At 35.5% G+C, this 23320-nt stretch overlaps 2 protein-coding genes across 3 annotated transcripts; one reads left to right on the top strand and one right to left on the bottom strand.

Annotated features, from left to right (window-relative positions):
* The first annotated feature begins 277 nt into the window (after window positions 1-277).
* Window positions 278-10991, top strand: LOC143259294 (fatty acid hydroxylase domain-containing protein 2). 2 transcript variants are annotated; one of them, XM_076520828.1, is made up of 6 exons: window positions 278-437; window positions 6534-6663; window positions 6727-6830; window positions 7644-7971; window positions 8375-8647; window positions 9433-10991. In XM_076520828.1, exons 1-6 carry the CDS (start codon window positions 410-412, stop codon window positions 9590-9592), a joined length of 1023 nt encoding a protein of 340 aa, XP_076376943.1. In that variant the 5' UTR covers window positions 278-409; the 3' UTR covers window positions 9593-10991. The 2 variants fall into 2 exon arrangements, with proteins under 2 accessions (XP_076376943.1, XP_076376942.1); XM_076520827.1 differs by lacking the exon at window positions 278-437 and adding an exon at window positions 3170-3329.
* Window positions 10992-11037: 46 nt separating this feature from the next.
* LOC143259295 (uncharacterized) lies at window positions 11038-13869 on the bottom strand. The gene is made up of 2 exons (XM_076520829.1): window positions 13479-13869; window positions 11038-13113 (listed from the first exon to the last, which is right to left on the bottom strand). Exons 1-2 carry the CDS (start codon window positions 13707-13709, stop codon window positions 12406-12408), a joined length of 939 nt encoding a protein of 312 aa, XP_076376944.1. The 5' UTR covers window positions 13710-13869; the 3' UTR covers window positions 11038-12405.
* Window positions 13870-23320: the final 9451 nt, after the last annotated feature.

Genomic DNA, 23320 nt, shown 5'->3' with positions numbered 1-23320 from the left:
TATTTTTCGTTCTACCATTATATAAAATAACAAAAACATGGCGGCAATTTAATAGACTTGCAAATAACTTCGAAGATTTTGAACGAAAGATTTCTAACTTACATCATTATGATCTATTTTTAAAAAAAAGAAGAATAAGAAAGAAATTTTCTTACACGTCTTTGTATCATTTACACATTTGACAGTTGCTTGAAACGGAAAAAATTTGCAGACACCCCGTATATATCTATTCAGTATATATGTATATATATGCTGGAGCTGCGAAGTACAGGTTTGGCGCTACGGCGCACTTGCCAGTATCAACGGTCTACGTTTATCGACTATTGTGTGTGCTGTGGCAAATGCGATCCATTGGTTCCAGATACAAGAATTTACGTGACCTTCTTGTAAAAGTTATCCATCGTTAACCATGATGGACGTGCAGAGCCAATACAAAGGTAGGAAAGGACATTCCAGTTTCCTCCTATGTTGACAAGACGAATGAAATCACGCTCGAACGACTCGACAGAACTCAAGGCGGCCACTTTGACAGTTGCTCCGAGGAGCAGCTACACAATGCGTTGAACCTTTTCTGTGTTTTCGTTTCCTGTACAAGTTCACACGGGAGAGTATATCGCGTTTGTTTCCTTCGTCGTGTATTTCTTTTTTGTTATTCTTGTATTCATACCTAGACGAAATCCATCGACAGACGCTCACCTATTGGCCATTCACTTTTGGAGGGAAGAAAGCGGTCAGCGAAACTGTAAATAAACGCGTGCCCATTGATCGTGACCGACCATTTGTTCTGTTCGTCATTAAACAATCGATCATTGTCATTGATAGGCCGTTGCCATAACCGCGCAGGCAAAACGCTAACTCTGTTTAGACTAGACTCTAGCCAGCGTCGGCTGTGTCGTCAGCGAGAAAATGAGCGATGTAATCTTAATCGATAAAATTCGTGTTTTCAATGGGATACTAATGTGTGTGACGCCATATATATCAGACTACACATAACTGTCAGAGCAAGTCGTGGCAGTGATCGAGTTTCTATAATGTTTAAAGGATAGGACGACACGTAATTAAAATGTTGTCGTCGAACGGTGTCAACATCGTTAAAGTAATAATATGTCATACAATCATTTATTTTTATACGTATTCTATCATTATTATGATTATAAACAAGTGCGGCAAACCTATTAGGTGAAAAATAAGATCTGTTATATATAAACGAATAAAATATTATAAGACTAGGTGCAGAGAATTATCATTTTATACATAACTATACATTTTTATAATGATCCGTCGTCTCAAAACTGTTATTTTATGTTTAATTATAATACAATATAATATTATATATATTATAATTAATAATAATATTATATATATATTATTAATATATTATTAATAATATTATATAATTATAATATAATATTTATTTTGCACTTATTTACAACTGTTTTTTAGCAAAATTGTTTTTGAAAAAAGCGGTGAAAATATTATGTAAAGTATTCAATGTTTATTTGAATATCAAATCGTTGTTTTCATTCGTTTGAAGATTAACATAGATTACATAATAATCTTACCACCTTAAAAATTTTATTCCAAATTTGGAAATGAAAAACATCCTTTCAACAGATTTGGTGTATTTCTTGACTGCAATTTTTGGTAATTGTTTGGAATTGCGTTCTCCTCGACAATCTTTTTGCGCCTTTGCTACATTGTATTGTTTGTTGCGTGGATTAAGAATCTGAAACGAAAAATTGTCACTCTCTTCTCATTTTTGAGATATAAATGTTTATACGTATAGATAAAGGTAGCCACTTTCGATTTCGATGATTTTTTAATATGTTGTAGAGTTCGATATTTTGAACAACTTTTACCTATACGTATTAGCTTACGAGATATTATTATTATATATTATTATACTTAGCTTTCGAGATATTATAGTAAAAAGCTGGCCAATTTTGATCACTTTCAGTTTCGATAGAGTCGGTAAAGTTTTATATATAAATAAGGTTAAGGTTAAAGGCCGAAGGTTAAAGATTCACAGAATACAGAAAAATATAATCACTATACCCGTTTCACTTAAGTGGAAACAGCAAGCATTAGGCAGACGTATTATTCAAACTCGAAGCGCACGAAATCGTTGAAGTGTGCGTTATGTCAATAATATATGAACAAGTTTCATTATATGTTATTCTATCGGTACACATATGTAAATACGCTTATTTTAATGTTTTATTTTTCCATCTATTAAGACTTCAATAATAGTACCAGAAATTTATCACGTAAACACGCATAAACCAAGGCGAATATGTCTATCTTCAATCTAAATATACTAAAATGTTCTTCTTCTAAGTACTAAAACTATATTCTTGTAAAAGTTTCACTACATCGATACATGAATAATCCACAATACAAAAATATATTCGTTTTTATCTTAATCGTATTCAGTCACTCAAACAAATTATTTACGTAGAAATATAGTAACTAAGTTCTTATTTTAAAGAACTTATCTTTTGCCATCTTACAAATGGCGAACATGTAAAAGGGTCGCATATAGCTAGGACCAGAAAAAGTTATTTATTTCTGACTTTTAATCTTCAAGTATCTTCGCTGTTTAGACTTCGTGGGGTAGATTTCTATCAGATTCGAAAATTGGAAAAATCTGTCTATTTACAACAGTTTTAGGGAAAATGAAAGACTGATATATCTCTCTTCGAACACAATAAAATATAGTATAATATTTTTTATTATATATTATATATTTTAATTATATATTTAATTAAATAATTATATAATTATTATTAATTATTATATAATTATATATTATTAATTTTTTTTTTATTATATACCTGATAATATATTTTATTTATTTATCCGAATGACAGAGCAGCAATAGTATCGAAGTTATGAATATGAATATTACCCGTGAGATAGAAATCTATCCAAAGTCTCCTTGAGGGTAAAGAAAAATCATGACAGATATTTTGGAAAGTTTTATTTTTCCGGGTCTTCTAAATCTATGCAACCGTTAAGCGTCCGTTGTCGCAGAGGATAGCGTTCTGAAAATGTGGGATCCCTATCTCTGTTTAATCTCAGGTCAAAACTTTTATGGTGGCCTAATATTTACATAAGTCCACAAAAAAATTAAGTGCTGCGAACACAAAGGCAAATGGTGGTGGGGCGATTATTGTCTGAAGCGTAGTCGGCAATGAAACACGACTACGGTCAGTACGTGACACTTGATGGTGAGATGCCGGTCGTAGCTGAACTCTAGTGTGAATCTCAAATCCTACGTTGTGTTGAAATGCTATTCCTATTGTACGATAAGATATTTGGGAGGAAAGGTACGGCACAAGAAAACTACACAATATTAACACCGCGGATAATCAAAAATTAAATGCGCGATCTTCAGTCTTGGACCATTTTTAAAATTCGAATGGTATACCGTCAGTGTACGTTGACGCTAAAAAATTGTTGATCACCAGACCGATGAATCGCGAGAGCTTAGAAATTAATCCTAGTGAAATCGACAAAAATAATCAAGCCACAAAATCGAAGAATTATTTTTCTTCTGAAAAATGATTTATTATTAAGATAAACTTATTATTTCTCAGTCATTGGTCGTTGCTTTTTTTTTTAACTGCTGTTAGAAAAATCTTCAATCAGTAGAATTTTAATAAATAGAATATAAATAATTCAATTTTTAATAAATGACAAAATATGACAAAAAATGTTGATTTATGACAAAACAAAAGTTAATAGACAAAATTTGTTAGTATACCGTCTTTTTTAGTAAAATTCTAATAAATCTAAGCGATTGTTTATTTGCCAGAGTTAGCGTGCATGTATAACAAGTTTTATTGCGGCACACTTCAACAGCTTCAGTGTCCGCTGTATTAAAATGTTTTGTCAGTGACGCACGTACTTCGTTTAAATGGAATCGTTCTTAGGAATCCATTTACTGAAAAGTACATTACCATGTAACGTTCAGTGAGATTTTTGCCTTTCGAGTAGTGTGCACACATCATAAAGATATTTCATAACGATTGTATCCAAACATTGACTAAAGCGATAAGTGTATTATCTACTGTTTCCTAGGTCAGCTACATGTATTGCAAGTTCGCAACGATCACATGACACGACAAGATAACATTGTTTAGATTCTTAATCTACATTTTTACATGATGCCTCGTATTGTCTTAGGTTGAACTTCGATACGTAGATCGGTACTTATAAACGTTGAAGCAGGAAGCAGAATGATCTCGAAACGCAATTATTGATCTACACGAGTCGTATTGTTTATTGATGAACTTTTTCTCACGCAAGTTTTTAAAAAGAACAAATAATCATATACTTGACAAATTATTTACCAGATGCATAGATTTTTCAGTAGTAATCTAAAAAACAAGATATCTTACTATGAGAGATAAATCGTTGATCTACGCATGAATGTGCTGTTACTACAATTAAATATTACTAAACGATTATTTCCATAATGAATTATCATATAATCGACAAATCAATTACCAGATGCATAGATTTTTCAGTAGTAATCTAAAAAACAAGGTATCTTACTATGAGAGATAAATTGTTGATCTACGCACGAATGTGCTGTTACTACAATTAAATATTACTAGACGATTATTTGCATAATGAATTATCATATAATCGACAAATCAATTACCAGATGCATAGATTTTTCAGTAGTAATCTAAAAAACAAGGTATCTTACTATGAGAGATAAATTGTTGATCTACGCACGAATGTGCTGTTACTACAATTAAATGTTACTAAACGATTATTTGTATAATGAATTCGTCAACTTTTTCGTAGAAGTATTTCACCTCGATCAGCCTTTCCGAGAAATCGAAAGGTTGTTAATTAATATTTGAATAACTTTTTAAGTGTCATGAATCATCGGATAACTACCGCAATTAATTGTCACGGAATGTACCATTAACTAGTTACGCGATGAAACTGTAATATATTTATTAGAGAGTATTGCAACAACTTTCTAGTTTGTGCGGAAAAAATCAGGTTCGGTGTATCGCGTATTAACAAGCGTCAGTCAGAAACAAACGTCACGTTTTCCGGGTACAGTTAGATCGAGTGAAAGATACTATCAACGAGAAGCCGTTACTCGAATTACAGACATTGACTGACAACCGAAAACGACGATTTACACTCGTGACATAAGTTATTTACTAGATTTAATTGAACTACGCCGTACTCGACAATATATCGCCGTGAGTAAAGAACCAATTAATTGCTCGGATTAAAGGGGATAAAAGATTATGCAAACACCTTATATCATATTTAGATTCGCTCTTGAAGATAAATTCCGTCAGATGATCGATCATTTTTTAATCAAAATAACACAAATAATCAGAGACTTTTTATATTCGCAAACCGATGTTGTTTCGAGTTACACTTTTTGGAGAACGAATTTTTTCCGATGAACCGAGAGATAGATCATCATGCCGCAAATATAAAATTTCAGAAACCAGTTTACAGAAAAGAAGTCGTTGGAAATTTTACCACAATGAATTTTTGAACATTCGTGCGTGCGGTAAACGCGGATAAAGATCTACGCTATAAATATAATCTTGCCGATGTGGCGCGATGCAAGTGAGACATGGCAGACGTGTTGGATAACTATCTTCTATGCAACACTTTTTCAGCACTTCTATAATTCGGCCACTCTGAAAGCGGTAATTGCATGTAATCACCTGTCTGAAAGGGCTGAAGTCGAGTGGTTGTTCAGCGCATTGTCGATCGAATCCGGGCAGTCTTGTGCAACGTCCTGTTGTGCAAACGCCGTCTTTCTTCATTGCACGTTACTACCTTCGTTTATTAGCTGCTACGAAATCTCTTGCCAGCTCCGGATTTGCTAATAATGCGTGTCGCAAAAAAAAAAGAAAAAAACAAAACGGATTTTTGCAACGTACCCTCCATCGGCGAACTTCTTATCCATTGTTGTTCGCCACCATCGCTGCACTCGATAACGATCATTGCCGCTACTTTAGCATTAGTATTTAGAACGCAAATAAAGTTTTAATCGTATAAATATTCCTACGCGCCGCGAACAAAAAAGGAGACCAGCTGGATCACTATCATCCAATTAATTAATGTAGAGGCAAGCGTTCAAACACGAGAATTTTCAAGTTATGCAACGGCTATTGTACGAGACAATTGCCAACGGGATGGGTAAAATTTAAAAGCTACGCGATAAAATAAGGTGTAATATACTACCCCTGACAAAAAATATTCGAATTTCCTTATTCTGAGACTTAAGAAATTTGTTATACGCAACTAGTTTTATTATTGCGTTTGCTTGTATGGTTGACGAAAATGTATTTTCATTGATGAATGAATAAAACCTTGCCACGGTTAGTAAACGATAAAATAATAATATAGAGATTTCGTTGTTCGGTTAGGAACATCTGAAAGCTTTTGGTTAATTGCAAGTCTTATCGCGATCAGTTTTACAGAGTTGAATCGTTCGATTCTTACAGAAAATATGAACTAATGCTGGTTTTCTATTCCAGTGACGGCTGCGAGCGGCGATGGCTGTAAAAATCAAACTCCTCCGACCCTTCTCTCGAGCTTGAGAAGCGTCCTCTTCGTAATCGGAACAGTGGTGATAGGATTCGCTGCTTTCTGCAATTCGCTAACATGGTACATCTCAACGGATACAAAAGTCCTGTTGTAACTTTTATTTGCAATTCATTTGTTTCGCAGGCATCTGCAACGATTCTGGGGCGCATCCGGTGATTTCTGGCAAGCACAATGGGACACAATCCTAGACAAACTGGGCGACGATCCTGTGACGCTCTGGGTTTATGGTATTTACAAAAATCTCATAAAGTTATTAGCTGCAGAAAAAGAGCATTAGCTCTCACCATTTATCAATGTACGTGGACAGTTGTCAGAATTCGTTTGAAGAAACTTTACATACATTGTACATATTTCAAAAGAAAAAGAAAACGAACCTAAATGTCGCTTTCAAAACATTAAATTGTACAACAGACCTTTTTGTACACCTAGTATGTTCGAAATTTTCTTATTCATGTAGAACTATTTGAATTGAAAATGGATATATTCCGTGGAAAAATAAGGCTTATCAGCAGACTGTGGAATTTATTGTGACACATACGAAAGGATGAAATGAAATCAGTAAAAGATACAAATGCAGCGATATTATCTTCAAAGTATTGTAATTGCTGAGACTAGAAGTCGGTTTTATTTTGCAGAAAAATATTCATTTTCTATGAAAATGAGTAGTATCGATGTTTAGTATAAGTAAAAAGGAATAAGTAGTAGCCAGACGCGTAGTCGGTAGTATTAGAGAACGCATGGTTTTCGAAAAATCAAAGCGTTTGTTGCGCGAAAAGAATATTATTCTCACATTCCGGCTCTACTTTATCTCTACTTTATCTCTCCACGGAAATTTTTAACGGTTTCCGGGAAGACGATTGCTAATCGACCAAGATGGTTACCGACGGGTATCAATTCAGTATCATCTTCTTTCTCATCTAGCACGATTATCTATTTAGTAGTTCATCTTCCGTGAAACATTTTCTACTCCTATTTTAACTAAATAGCGCCACGGGTATCATATATATAATTAATGTGCAAAATATCATTTGATATTTCAGGGTCGCTGGGGCTCACATTTTTCGTTTACTGGATCTTCGGCGGTATTTATACAATTTTAGACATAACTAACCGACCGGCCGCTCTGCGACGATACAAAATACAGCCTGGAACGAACGAACCCGTCAACAGTAGGGAATTGTGCAAAGTAATCGCTCAAGTCGTGTTCAATCAGATCATTGTTGGAATTCCTCTGGCGTACGCCAGTTATCGCTTTATGGAATGGCGCGGTTACCCCCCTGTGCGCGAACTGCCGACCTTCCACTGGGTACTCGTTGAAATTGCAATTCTCATATTATGCGAGGAAATTGGATTTTATTACTCGCACAGGTACGTCGATTTTTCTAGACATTCTAGGTACATGAGACTGTCACGAGTACGTTGGACAGAAAAATCGGTGAAAAGAACGTTGCTTTAACAAATGCCGAAAATGGTGTACATTAATTTAGTTCGTCTCTTTAAACATTTGCTAAAATTGTATTTTATTTTACTTCCATTTAGTTTCGGTACTCAAGGCCACATGACGGTCGCGGTATCGTAGGTATTTACAGTAAGAAGACCATAGAATCTTATCATTTTCTTCTTTGACATTTACTTCCTATTATCAGTGATAAGTGAGATATTTTTACAGTGGTCGAATATACGTACGATCACCAAATTGTACACCATAGCAATTCGTATAATATAGTAAGTTATTAGTTGCAAGTAAAGCAGTAATACAATTGTATTTCAGATTTCTCCATAGCCGCTATTTGTACAAGTATATACATAAACAACATCACGAATGGACGGCCCCAATAGCTGTAACATCGCTATATTGCCATCCTTTAGAACACATTGGCTCAAACCTATTGCCACCGTTTTTGGGAGTATTCATCGTAGGTTCTCACGTGGCTACCGCTTGGCTTTGGTTCTCGCTTGCTATTCTATCTACGTTGAACGCTCACTCCGGTTATCATTTACCATTCTTCCCATCCCCAGAAGCTCATGATTTCCATCACTTAAAGTAAGTATACTTTCCAGCAAATATCGAAGCAGAAATTTTTGTAACACTCGTATCCCCTTTTTCATCTATCAATTATCATATCGTACAGAGGGAAGCACCTAGAACAGGCAGCCTGGATAACTCGATTGCTATTGACGATAGATAAAAATACATCAAAGTCAATTCACTTAGTGTCAAACTCAGATTGTACATGATTCAAACTTCATAGAGGGAATATCGAGGTCGATTTCCTGGAGTGAACTGTTTTTCATCGTAGTTGACTTTGAACGGCTATGAATGACCTTGAACCACAGGTCCTACGCGTCTTCACCGCTTTAATAGAAGAATTGTCCATAAATAACAGTTTACATTGAACCATCTATTGTCTCTCGATGCTGAGTAAAAGTCTGATGAATTTTACCTATTGTCTATACCAAGTTATTCAAGTGATTTGTTCTAGGTGTCTCGACCTGTATACTGAGCATTATAGAATTAAATATAAGTAGCAACAAACATGAACAAATCCTTGGAATGATAAAAACGGCGTATTTTAAAAATATTTTCAATTTAAAGATAACTAAAATTTTTTGGTTTTTAATTTAAAAAAATGCGCTGCACACTAGAATTTTCGTCATTGTCAAAAATACTATCGTAATTAGGCGTAGTGGAATTAAATACAAAGTATGTCTTACTACAAGATTAGAATTTTAATAATGCCGATCTGTATATAAAATGCAGAATGTGTAATTTCAAAACCCTGTGTTATGAACTGAACAGTGATCATCTTAAGTGTTGGATCGTTTCAGATTTAACCAATGCTTTGGAGTTCTGGGATTATTGGACCGCATCCACGGAACAGACACTCAATTCCGTAATACCAGAGCTTATCAGCGTCACTTGATGATGCTCAGCTTGGTACCACCAAGGGAGGCATTCCCAGATGAAGTAAAATATAAATCCAAATAAAGGATTTTGAATGAACGTCATAATAAATATGAAAGTTCGATATAATGCTATTTTGAAAATACGTAGAAGATACTTCATGGTCTGAAGTATTCAATTTTATTATTTCTGATCGAGAATGAATGACCAGAAAAATATAATCAGCAAATTGCATTCCGAGCTGATGATATTTTTCTCATGGTTGCTTGATTCAACGATCAAATACGCTTTTCTTACGTAAAAACTGTATGTTTTCAATCAATTAATTTTTTCTAGCAGTTTCAGTTCACCCTCGGACGGCAGGCTGTTTACAGAACTATATGTATAATTGACGATATTTATGACGATTTTCAGTTTTATATATATCAGTTTTTCAAAAACATATTTTTGAAGATACTTTGTCGAGACCTTTAGTTTAACAGCAATTTGTCTAATTTAATTGTCGATTTAAATACATTGGGTCAAAATGACCTGGTAACCGCACACCGAGGGTTAATTCAGAATGCTAAAATGGTGCGATAGTAATTTATATATATAATAATTCAGTACAAGTCCGATGGTTTTACGATTTTTGTATGTGATGCAACCTATTTAATGTAATTGTACCGAAGATGTTATTAATCAGACAAGGTATAAAAGCAATCGATTTAAAGTTGTAACGAGATCATATATATCCACTTTCTTTTCTTATTGAGGACTATACAAATATATATGGAATGCTATAAGAATTTTAAAGAACGAAATTTAGATTATTGAAATATCTTTTTTACGACAAAATACACTGTTGGAGAACTTAGAATTATGTCAAGTACTTCATCTGGATATTAACTTATTACAGTATATATAAATACAAATAAATAAATAAATATATATATATATATATATATATATAAATATAATATATACATTCACGTAACATAGCAATATTCTGAAAGCGTTTACTTGGCAAATTATGATTGTATTGAGATGATGACATTGTGACAAAACCGTTTATGACAATTACTATTTTTATATTGAGTTCCATAATAAAAGCAATAACTTAACGTAAATTTAATCTAAGGTGAAATCATGATTATAGTATTATAATGTGTCATCTATGATTATGCACTTTTAACGCTTTTTTATACGATTAAGTCGAATTTAGAGACATCGATATGTACAATCATCTTTTTGTAAGCTTTAATTTATATATACAAAAGAATGTGTTTGTCAAATCACAGAATCTGTTCTTCTCGTTACGAGGAGAACATTTTTCAAAACAGTAAACAGAAATCGATGCTCTCTTACTTGTTAATTATTACATTAAACAGCAACGTTTCTTCAATCGACAGTACGAAGTTTACAATTTGTACGAGATTCCAACACTGCTAATTTTATGTAAATATTCACACAAAATGCTTACTAATAAAACTTTATAATCAAATGGTGGCAGAGTTTTCGTTTTATACATGGAAAAAAAATTATACAGCTTCAATTATATTTGTTTATATTTTATAACAATATGATTTTTTACATGCTTATATAAAAATAGCTGTTATTGCTTTATCACATTTAGAAAAAATAGAAATTTTATGAACAGTAAACAAGAAGGAAGTTCCACACGGAATTTCCTCTTTATAAATAACAATCGCGAAAACGTTATAAAATAGTGTAATTGCACAAATCATTGCTTGTATTTGCAACGTCATGAGACTTTCGCTGACATTGCTCACTCTTCATTTAAAATGCATATCGCAATTCTTATCAATGTAGAAGAATCGACCTTAAGAATAAGCAAATAAATGCACAGATACAAGAACAATTCTTATAAGAAATTAGAAATTTGTTGTTATATAAATCAAACGTTTCTTTGGTGGGACAGATATTAACTTAAAATTTGTGAAGTAACACAAAATATATTGTACAAGATTTGAGTTATATAATAAAATATATAGTGAAAAAGAAATGATTAAAAGTAGTCGTTAATGAAAATTTTTTGTCAAAAGACCTAAAGTGGAAACATTGTAATACAACAGCTGTATCAACACCTTATTAAATTCTAAATTCTAAATTCGAAAACGACCAACATTAAACTAAGTAACGAATTATTCATAAATTATTTTCTTTTAAATAATTTCGGAATAATGATATACTAATAATTCTAACAATTTCGAAATTAATGTCTCTTTAAAATCGTATACTGACACGATTTATCAAATACTTTTATTATTATAATTTTCATATCTAGTTTGTTGTAATTTTTATATTGTCTTACACGTATACCATTTATCATAATTATATTCATACGAATTTTCAAATTCCATGTAAATGATCTTTTTCTTATGCAAAACATATTTATAAACAAATAAAATAATAAATCTCATACTAAGGCAGTAATGTAATAAGAATATTGTATGTGGAATAAGCTATGACACAATACATATTTGCAAATCTGTATATAAATGGTATATCTGAATGAAAATTATACTGGCAAAATAGTATACTAAATTTGTATATACAGTGTCTCAAACATATGTACATTGAAGTATAAATATAGGGGGAAGTGAGGAGCTCAAATGAAATAAATGTTCTAAAATAATGGTGATTGTTATCCTTTTTTCCAATATATTCATACCACAGCTTAAAATCGAAATATGTTTATATTTTGCCATTAATTGGAAGGTTTTTTCATTTTGTAAATTTCTTGAACAACAGTAATGAAATAAAGTAATTCCTTTGAGTTTCTTTACCACTTCCATAAATATAATTCAATAGTTATATCGGAGACACCTTCTATATTGCACGGATGGAAGTATCCTTATGATATAAATTGCTGAACAGTATTACGTTTATAAATGCTAATCATTGTACATTCCATCGATAAGAAAATCCATTCTACGATAGTGTCTTTTCTCCCAACAATCTCTACCTTGTTTATAAACTATAAAAAGAATAGCACCTAATGCTGGCAAAGCTATGAGGGCAATAATGACTTGAAAAACATAATCTATTCTTTTTGGCAAACCTGATCGTAATCTTATGGGTGAGACAAATGGCCTCTTATCGTTATTAGGTCCTGCTACAGTTACAGTTGGCTTTGCTTTGTGTTCTCTTAGCAAAGGTGTTGCCATAGTGGTTGTTGTATCTTGATGTACTGATACATTTGTATTTGGCTGTAATGTGCTGCCTGCGTTAGCATTCAAAATATTCTCTACTTTGTCAGAAGTACTTATTTTTAAATTACTCAAATTGTTATTTGTGTCATTATTATTATTTCTAGTCACAGCTGTTGTAGAAGATTCAATTATTGACTTAGAGTCTTTACCTATCAGTTCTTCAGGAAGGAAGGACATTTCGGTTGCACCTTTCCTTGGCACTATTTTGGATAATGTATTGTTCCTTTTTGGAACTGTTATAAACTCATCATTACTCGTTAAATTATTTTTCAAGCCTAGATTGTCAAAACTATCTGCTGGATACAAAGTAGTAGAAGATATAGGCTGAGTACTATATGTTACTGAAATTGGACCACCTTCTCCCATCAACGAAGAAGAGACGTTATATCCCTGAAATAAACATTTAAATAATCTTCAACCTTATATTTAATTGTAATTTCTATACACTTATGAAAGATAATTTCCAAAAGATACAATTAACTATTTATATGGAAAGAATATAAACATATAAACATAAAACAATAAACAAGATTTTATAACTTGCTATAATAGAATATTGGTATAGGAAATTTATTTTTATTTCATGAATATAATAAGAAATAATAATTAACACTTTATAAAATCAGTTTACTAGTCGATGATATTTTTGTATACTTTTATAATTGTTACATTTGTTGTAACAATTATAAACTAAGAACTATTGTATAAACTAAGAAAATATAAACAAATTAAACTTCAACTGAAAAAGTTCTTACTTTGAGTACTTGCGCTGGGCCAATAGGTTCAAAAGTAGACTGAATCACTGAAGATAAAATCCGATCACTGTTTCCAAACGATGCATTATTGGAACTGTTAGTTAATGTAGACAATAGAGGTTTTGTACCATCTGTTTTAATTTCATCGCTGATAGATGAGGTTAGAATAGATACAATCCACATAAACAGAGTCAATCCATAAACATTTGGCACCACGGGTGATCTCATCATTTTAACTAGAAAACTGTAGTTTCCAGTTACTTATGGATTTTGGGTAATCCCAATTAAAACGTGTAAAAATATAGAAAAAATAAAAAAAAGTTAATCGCTCAAACTATCAAGAAATTCGTTACTCCATTGCAAACACGCACTAACTGTTGCGTAAGTGAACATGTGTGCAGTTTACGTGAACGTGTAAGCTCGTATAGTATATGCATATACATTATAGTTACACGATTATTGGAATTTAAAATACGTATGGATACATAATATGATCACATATTTCGTGACCAGTGTTAGTAAAACATTAATCTATAAACGTGTTACATATATTTATTGCTATTAAATCATGTTAATTATATAAAGTAAAAATGAAGTATACAAGACAATCTGTATCTATGTAGCTATGAGTGAGGTGCATGAGGGGGGCATGAAATGCGGTAGGAGATAATTCGTAAAGGATTTCACTTGCATAATCAATTGTTTTGTTCAATTCCTATCTATAATATTAAATTGGCAGGTAAAACATTACTTTTTACACAGTTTCGTAGAATTAGAAAAGTAGTGCCTGGCGCGGCGTAGGGATACTAGCAGTGGATTCTAGTGATGGTTGACCCTACTTATCAGTTATCATGATCAGTGGTACTAGTTCTTTTAGTAACATTACTTAGTAAACGTGTCTATTATTTAATTTTTCTTGAACGTTGGAGAAGAGATGAAGAATGAAGAAACTATAACTTTATAAGTGGGAGAACTTTCTAGTAGAAGCGACTTTTATCTGAAATAATGCGACCGTTTTTCGAATCCCAACTTTTAAACTAATGTTAAATATTTGTTAGATCAATTTCTGTAGCATTTATAACATTCTTTTAATTTTGGATACTATTTTAAAGTTATTTTACGATCTTTTCCTCCCAAATCCACGCACCCTCATGAGGAACTACATATTTCGCGGTGTCGCCGTCGGCCAATCAGAATCGCCGATTGGCATTTGGTAGCTCGTACGTAGAAATCAGATGTCTCAGTGAATGATCAATAGCTTGCTTTTTTTATATAATTAATTTAAACGTTGTGATTTGACCTGAACAGATTATCAGTGATAACATGATCAAAAGTCTGATATTGCAATTTTGTCAGAATTCCAGCATTTTCATAAGAAATGTGTAAGTTTAAAGCTTTGCTTCATTGCTCTTTGAGATATTTACAAATTGCTTCATATGATCAATATTTCAAAATTAATAAAATATTTTAATGTGAAAATGATTCATTATCAGGCATTCTGTTTAATTTTGCTTTATCGGATTTATCTGTAGGAAATGTGGCTTTTCTCTTGCAATGGTAGCAGTATGAATTGAATTTTCGACCAATCACAGGCCACTATTCTCGCGCCTCTCAAAGATTTGCCGCATCTTCGTAGGAATAATATCGCAGACCTCATAATTTTTAAATTTCTAATTGATTGAATAGACTTGTCATTATTTAAATATATTAATAAAATGAAATTAACGCTGTGAAATCACAATGCATCATTTATTTTCACGAATTTTCTATTAATTTAGAAAAAAGCCAGTTTGAAATTTCGTTCCTTTTACATTAACGTTTTTCGATTACCTCGTCTCTTTTTTGCAATTAATTTTTAGTATGAAAGTCGAACGAATCTCCGATTTCATAAGTAAAATATTACTTATGAATTTAACTTTTATTAGGAATGATATAGTATAATTTATTATATTGGCTATTTTGTCATTTCATTTGTTGATGGAAATAATTAATAACATCAAACATACAGAGTGATTTTTAAAGCATGATATGTGTTGAAGAATTGTTATATCGAAAATATTCTATTGATAAATTTATTATTTGTAGTTATTTAATAATTATAAGAATTTCTTTTCCTAGTGATTCCTTCTAGTACTCCCGCCTCTGCTTTACAGTCTGATGTTTAAACAAAAATAGCTCAAAGAACTCGAGTCACAAAAAACAGCATTCAGTTTTGAAGCATACATATTTTGGAAAATTATTTCGGTAAATTACCTTCGCTGCACACACATATTTCGTTTGTAATACAAACAAGGTATACAGAATACTCGATCCTCACTAAATATCGGTAACGACGAGCGCGACATGGGGATGGTAATGGAGCTTCTGAAGTTCTATTTTTGGGTGACAAAATAATAGATTGGAGTTTAAGTCTACTCCTATACCTTTTGCTGATGTAAGTGTACGTCATTATATTTTGATTTTGATTGATATTTTTTGACTTGATAATAAACAGATAATTTTGACTTGATATCAAATATAAATCATTATATTTTTTGATTTCAACAAATAAATTTGTTGAAACAAAGTGTCCCATTATTATGTTAACGCCCGGAAAGGGGTGATTTTTGAGATTATTTCAAGTAACTTTTTCCTTAGCGAAAATGCAATCCACGGCTTTGTCCACGAGTTATTAACGAAAAACAGTGACCAATGAGAGACGAATTCGGCTGGCGCAAGGCGACTTTATCTCGAGTTGTGTTCGTTAATTTTGTTTAAACATTAGATAGTAAAACGGGCAAGAGAGTGCTAGGTGGTTTCATTAGGAAAAGAAATTCTTATAATTATTATAGTCAAAGGTTAACGCTTTCGGAGCGAATAAATTCGAAAGGACGCACTCGTAAGGAGCTCGACAGAACACGACAGAACGCGACGAACGTCGTAACACAATTTACGATTATACAATCACGATTACGGTTTAGGATACGAATAACGATAGGGGATTATAATATAACGAACACGGCTTAAAAAATAGAATAGTTTCCAAAACCTATTATCTCTAAATTATTATTAAAACAGCTAGAAATAATAAATGCATCGATAGAATATTTTTGATGTAACGATTCTTCGATAAATTCGTGCTTTAAAAATTACTTTGTATGTTCGACGTTATTAATTAATTCCGCTACTAAATGTTACAACGAAATAGCCACGGAATTATTTAATAATACCATTTGCAATAAGAATTCTCGTTAATATTAAATATCGAAAAGCAATCGATTTATCAACGAAGCTCGTCCGCTGCAACAATTTCTTGAAACTTTTGTGCTCGAAATATTACTTTATATGTTTGATTCTATCGGCTATTTTCGCTAGAAAATTAGATAGCAAAATTGCCAATGGGGTGCTTCACCATACTTCTATCAAACAGAATTGTTGCAAATATTAGGAAGCGAGAAATAACAAATTAATTAACAAAAGCAATTCGATATAATAACTTAAACAATTCGATCGATTTATGCAAGACTCTTGTTAATTGAACCTCGTTGGTACTTTTCATGAACAAATTAAGCGATGAAATAATTTCTCGGGCACCGGATAGCATTGTTGCAAAATAAATTATCGCGAATATTAAATAATTGGAAATAATCGCAGTTATCGATATTATCGATCGCCGACGATCGCGCGATCGTCGATCGTCAATGTCATTGGGGGGGGGGGGGGGGGGGGGTGTACCCTTCGTGCTCGCTCGGCTCAAACTCAAAGCTCAATTAGTCAGGACTTGACTAATGGTGGAATCAGACGTGTTTCAAGACAGCTCTTCCAATAATGTCGATCGTCAAAGTCATTGGGGGGGGGGGGGGTAGCCTTCGTGCTCGCTCGGCTCCATGTCAAAGCTCAATTAGTCGGGACTTGACTAATGGTGGAATCAGACGTGTTTCAAGACAGCTCTTCCAATAATGTCGATCGTCAAAGTCATTGGGGGGGGGGGGGTGTACCCTTCGTGCTCGCTCGGCTCAAAGTCAAAGCTCAATTAGTCGGGACTTGACTAATGGTGGAATCAGACGTGTTTCAAGACAGCTCTTCCAATAATGTCGATCGTCAAAGTCATTGGGGGGGGGGGGGGGGGGTGTTGTACCCTTCGTGCTCGCTCGGCTCCATGTCAAAGCTCAATTAGTCGGGACTTGACTAATGGTGGAATCAGACGTGTTTCAAGACAGCTCTTCCAATAATGCCGATCGTCATAGTCATTGGGGGGGGGGGGACCCTTCGTGCTCGCTCGGCTGAATGTCAAAGCTCAATCAGTCGGGACTTGACTAATGGTGGAATAAGACGTGTTTCAAGACAGCTCTTCCAATAATGTCGATCGTCAAAGTCATTGGGGGGGGGGGGGGGGTGTACCCTTCGTGCTCGCTCGGCTCAATGTCAAAGCTCAATCAGTCGGGACTTGACTAATGGTGGAATCAGACGTGTTTCAAGACAGCTCTTCCAATAATGTCGATCGTCAAAGTCATTGGGGGGGAGGGGGGGTGTACCCTTCGTGCTCGCTCGGCTGAATGTCAAAGCTCAATCAGTCGGGACTTGACTAATGGTGGAATCAGACGTGTTTCAAGACAGCTCTTCCAATAATGTCGATCGTCAGAGTCATTGGGGGGGGGGGGGGGTGTACCCTTCGTGCTCGCTCGGCTGAATGTCAAAGCTCAATCAGTCGGGTCTTGACTAATGGTGGAATCAGACGTGTTTCAAGACAGCTCTTCCAATAATGTCGATCGTCAAAGTCATTGGGGGGGGGGGATGTACCCTTCGTGCTCGCTCGGCTGAATGTCAAAGCTCAATCAGTCGGGACTTGACTAATGGTGGAATCAGACGTGTTTCAAGACAGCTCTTCCAATAATGTCGATCGTCAAAGTCATTGGGGGGGGGGGGGGGGGGTGTACCCTTCGTGCTCGCTCGGCTGAATGTCAAAGCTCAATCAGTCGGGACTTGACTAATGGTGGAATCAGACGTGTTTCAAGACAGCTCTTCCAATAATGTCGATCGTCAAAGTCATTGGGGGGGGGGGGGGGTACCCTTCGTGCTCGCTCGGCTGAATGTCAAAGCTCAATCAGTCGGGACTTGACTAATGGTGGAATCAGACGTGTTTCAAGACAGCTCTTCCAATAATGTCGATCGTCAAAGTCATTGGGGGGGGGGGGGGTACCCTTCGTGCTCGCTCGGCTGAATGTCAAAGCTCAATCAGTCGGGACTTGACTAATGGTGGAATCAGACGTGTTTCAAGACAGCTCTTCCAATAATGTCGATCGTCAAAGTCATTGGGGGGGGGGGGGTACCCTTCGTGCTCGCTCGGCTGAATGTCAAAGCTCAATCAGTCGGGACTTGACTAATGGTGGAATCAGACGTGTTTCAAGACAGCTCTTCCAATAATGTCGATCGTCAAAGTCATTGGGGGGGGGGGGGTGTACCCTTCGTGCTCGCTCGGCTGAATGTCAAAGCTCAATCAGTCGGGACTTGACTAATGGTGGAATCAGACGTGTTTCAAGACAGCTCTTCCAATAATGTCGATCGTCAAAGTCATTGGGGGGGGGGGGGGGTAGCCTTCGTGCTCGCTCGGCTGAATGTCAAAGCTCAATCAGTCGGGACTTGACTAATGGTGGAATCAGACGTGTTTCAAGACAGCTCTTCCAATAATGTCGATCGTCAAAGTCATTGGGGGGGGGGGGGTGTACCCTTCGTGCTCGCTCGGCTCAATGTCATTGCTCGATTAGTCGTTACTCGTTTAGTGGAAGAATCAGTTGCATTTGAGGAAAGCTCTTGCAAAAGTGATATTATTATAAATTAAATTGTTAAGAATAAAGATATAATATAATTTTCAAGGAACGTTATTGCGTTAAATTACTTAATTAATTGTTGGAACAACTACTATAATAGAATATAACAGAAAGTGTACAGAATCGAAGTAAATTGGATATTTTCACACGTGTCAGGCAGTGCACAATAAATTTTATTTTTCGGAAAGTTTATTGTTAATCGAAATTCGTTCTGCTTCCTTCTAAAATCAATGTTAATTAATTTTCTATCTAATTCGAATCTAAATTTACTTAACATTCGGTAAAATTATTAATAGTTATTTGTCAAAATCGTATCTCTAATTTCAACGCGAATTTCCAAATGGTTTCCGATAATTTGTAAATCTTTTCCGCGAATGGAAATTAATATTTTCGATTAAAATCTTAAATGCGTGTGCTATGGAAACTTGGACACTTCTTGATGATGCTACTCTCTCTACGCTGCTACTCTCTCTATGCTGCTACTCTCTCTACGCTGCTACTCTCTCTACGCTGCTACTCTCTCTACGCTGCTACTCTCTCTACGCTGCTACTCTCTCTACGCTGCTACTCTCTTCTACTTCTTCCTACTACAAATTCCAGGACCAACATCGCATCGAAATGTAAGTCGATCTTATTTGACCAGTAGTTCTCTCAATTTTTTCGAGTACAGTGACCACATACTTGTTGCGAATTCTATTGTATATTTAGTTAGGATGTATTCTTTTCAATGACTTGCGTTTTCCGTTCGAATTCAATTGCCGTTACCCTTGCCAATACTTCTGTCATTGTTACTTCCATTAAATTTTTGACATTACTATTGCCGTTACCCTCGCCAATACCTCTATCATCGTTACTTCCATTACTTTTTTGCCATTGCTATTGCCGTTACTTCTCGAGCAATTAAATTCACGCGTAGTCATCGAAACAGATTAATTTTGAAGAATAATTCGAAACTAATAACCCCATTTTAGCTAGGATTTTCAGGTTCTTTATTTTCAGATTCTTTATTTTCAGGTTAATACTATCGTAAGACAAAACTTATGGTGTATATTATCATGTATATTATTATGTATATGTATTGTTAATTGGTGACTGTACTCGCTGCAATAGTAATAGTAGTTCTTGTAGTAGTAGTAGTATTTGGGCAGGCTTTGCCGCCCCAACGATCAGCGCAGATGGACACATCCGCGACTTGCAATAGCGTTGCGAAATAATCTCGCGTTGTTTCGCTACATTTTTAACAGAGATGAAAATTAGCGTCGCGAATAAAACCATCGCGATTATCATTAGCATCGAAATTAATTATTCAAAGTATAGCGTCGCGAATGAAAGATTCGCGATTTCATTTGGTTCGACATGCAAGAAGCGTCAAAGATAGCGTTGCGGCTAAGTACGCTCGCGTTTCAAGTTTGAAATTTTCGAAGATCATCAAAGTCCACTCGCTTTTGCATCTCTGTTCATTGAATTAGCGTCGCGACGACATAATCGCGTTGCAATAGTTTACCTTCCGACTTTTCAGGCGCCCATGCTGCAGCTGCAACGAAGGGCCTCGTCGCCCCAACAACAACTCGGATGGGCACATCCGCGACTTGCCATAGCGTTGCGAATTATTCACGCGTTGCTATAATTAATTTCGAACAGAAATCATAGCGTTGCGAATAAAATAGACGCGACTTTTCTTTGAATAATCAAGCACAATAGCTTTGAATATAGCGTTGCGAACTAATCGCGTTTCAACTTTGCAATTCTATCAGATTTCTCGAAGTCTACAGACTCGTTCTTTCCAGAAAGTAAAGTTATATCTTTCGGATTTCTGTTCGATGCATTAGCGTAGCGTCGAAATAATCGCGTTGCCAGTAGCTTCGTTCGTCTTTTCAGGCGCCCATTCCGCAGTTGCAACAATGGACCGAGGTCCCAACGATCAGCTGGGTTGGGCACATCGCGATTTTTCCATCCTAGCGTTGCGAAATGAATTATCGCGTTTTGTCTTCGAATTAGTTTCGAAGTTAGCGTTGCGAGAATAATCGCGTTGCAGTAGCTTCGTTCGTCTTTCAGAGCCCATGCCGCAGTTGCAACGCTCCGCAGTGCCAGGCATTCGCGATTTTCCTTAGAGTTGCGAGACGAAATTAACAACGCGTTGTGTTGGCGTCGCGAAAAATTGCCAACGCGTTGTGTTAGAGTTGCAAAAATTGCCAACGTGTTGTGTTAGAGTTGCAAAAATTGCCAACGCGTTGTGTTAGAGTAGCGAAATAAATGCCGCACTGCGAGTAGCCGTTCCAAGGATCGCAGCATCGTCTCGCAATCGTCGACGATTTCCTTTAGAGTTGCGTGAAAACAAATCAAAGTGCACGGGAGTTTTCGCTTTCGGATCTGACGAATTAACATCGGATTAATATTCAGACGAATTAACACGAATTAATATCGACATCTAATTCTCGTGGATTAGCGTCGCGCGAAAAATGAGTCCGCGTTTCTTTGCCACTTCCACTTTGATTTCCTCTCTGGCATCCAAAATCAAATCGTAATTCTTATATTCGCAGACAATATCTTTGCAAAGCAGTGGAAGATCGTCACCACAGGGAGCGAGAATATTTTATTCCTACCTTCGGACTTTTTTAGGCCAGGTCCGAGCACGTGGTGCAAATGCCCGAAAAACCACTGCGGGCAGTAGGAATTCATTTTTGCGATCCGAGAATTTACAAGTCGTAGCAGTTGGCGCAAAATCGCGACGCACGTTACTTATGTCCAAGTCTTCGAGCTCCTTCTGTCGAGATTATCATCCGCCGAGGGTTTATCATCCGCGAGGGAGAAACATCGGCCGAAAGATGAGTCTTAATTAATAATTGCGCGCGTCTTAGTTCATAATTGCCTGCGTCTTAGTCAAGCAGTGTTCTTAATGTAAGTTTGTTAGATTTCGTTTCCAATTATTTTCACACAAATTGCATTCGTCTGTGGGTTAACTTGACACTCCTGTGCTGGTTTTAGGTTTTCTATTTTATCCTGTCACCCTTTTTGTATTCAGACTAACCATTTTCAATCATTTTAGGTACATTACAGAGATTATCATCCGCCGTGGGATTATCATCCGTCGTGGGATTATCATCCGTCGTGGGATTATCATCCGTCGTGGGATGCGTTTTAATTTAGTGTTATTCCTCCGATAGGAGGTCCCTCAGGGGCTCGCTTGCGGGTGGGGCCCGCAAGTGAGTACGGGGGGTAGCGTCCCCGAGGTACCCGAGGCGCTTGTAGGTTGTTAGGGTTCTTAATTTAAGTTTGTTAAATTTTGTTTCCTCCATTCTCTCAAAAATTGCACTCGTGTGCGGGTTAGTTTGGCACTCGTGTGCTGGTTAGTGTGGCACTCGTGTGCTGGTCAGTGTGGCACTCGTGTCCTGGTCAGTGTGGCACTCGTGTGCTGGTCTTAGGTTTCCTATTTCACCTCGTCACTCATTTTGTTCAGACTAATTTGAAATCAATTATTTCAGGTTCCTTACAGATATTATCATCCGCCGTGGGATGCGTCTTAGTTTCCTTCATTTTCCCAAAAATTGCACTCGTGTGCGGGTTAGCTTGGCACCCCTGTGCTGGTCTTAGGTTTTCTATTTTGACTTGAATTCAGACTAACTTTAATTCAATCTTTTCAGGTTTATTACAGATATTATCATCCGCCGTGGGATTATCATCCGTCGTGGGATACGTCTTAACTAATAAGTGCGTGCGACTTAGTTGTTAAGTGCGTGCGAGTTAGTTAATAAGTGTATGTGAGTTAGTTTAAGATTCTTAACCTCTTGCCATACTGTAACGGGTCCAGCTTTTAATAAAGATTTCTCTTTAGAATGAATATTATTTTGCTCTTACAACTTTATCTAAATTTCTCTTCTTTTCACCACAATATTTAATTGCTCAAGAAGTGTAGTCTCACAGTAAACTCAAATTTTTTTCTCCTTCTGAGAAATAATTACAATCGAGAAAAATTTCTAGTCATCATAAATTTAAAGAGAATAGTATGGCAAGGGGTTAAGTTCCCTCAGGGGCCCC

This window comes from Megalopta genalis, chromosome 4, assembly GCF_051020955.1.
Source record: "Megalopta genalis isolate 19385.01 chromosome 4, iyMegGena1_principal, whole genome shotgun sequence".
NCBI classification, from domain to species: Eukaryota; Metazoa; Arthropoda; class Insecta; order Hymenoptera; family Halictidae; genus Megalopta; species Megalopta genalis.
This window is presented reverse-complemented; position numbering and strand designations above follow the sequence as displayed.

Coding starts and splice junctions, on each gene's coding strand:
- LOC143259294 (XM_076520827.1), top strand. CDS start 3,290: ATGCTATTCCTATTGTACGATAAGATATTTGGGAGGAAAG. Junction 6,664..6,726: donor TTCTGCAATTCGCTAACATG/GTACATCTCAAC, acceptor TTTGTTTCGCAG/GCATCTGCAACGATTCTGGG. Junction 6,831..7,643: donor TGTGACGCTCTGGGTTTATG/GTATTTACAAAA, acceptor TTGATATTTCAG/GGTCGCTGGGGCTCACATTT.
- LOC143259295 (XM_076520829.1), bottom strand. CDS start 13,709: ATGATGAGATCACCCGTGGTGCCAAATGTTTATGGATTGACTCTGTTT. Junction 13,114..13,478: donor GCCCAGCGCAAGTACTCAAA/GTAAGAACTTTT, acceptor TGTTTATTTCAG/GGATATAACGTCTCTTCTTC.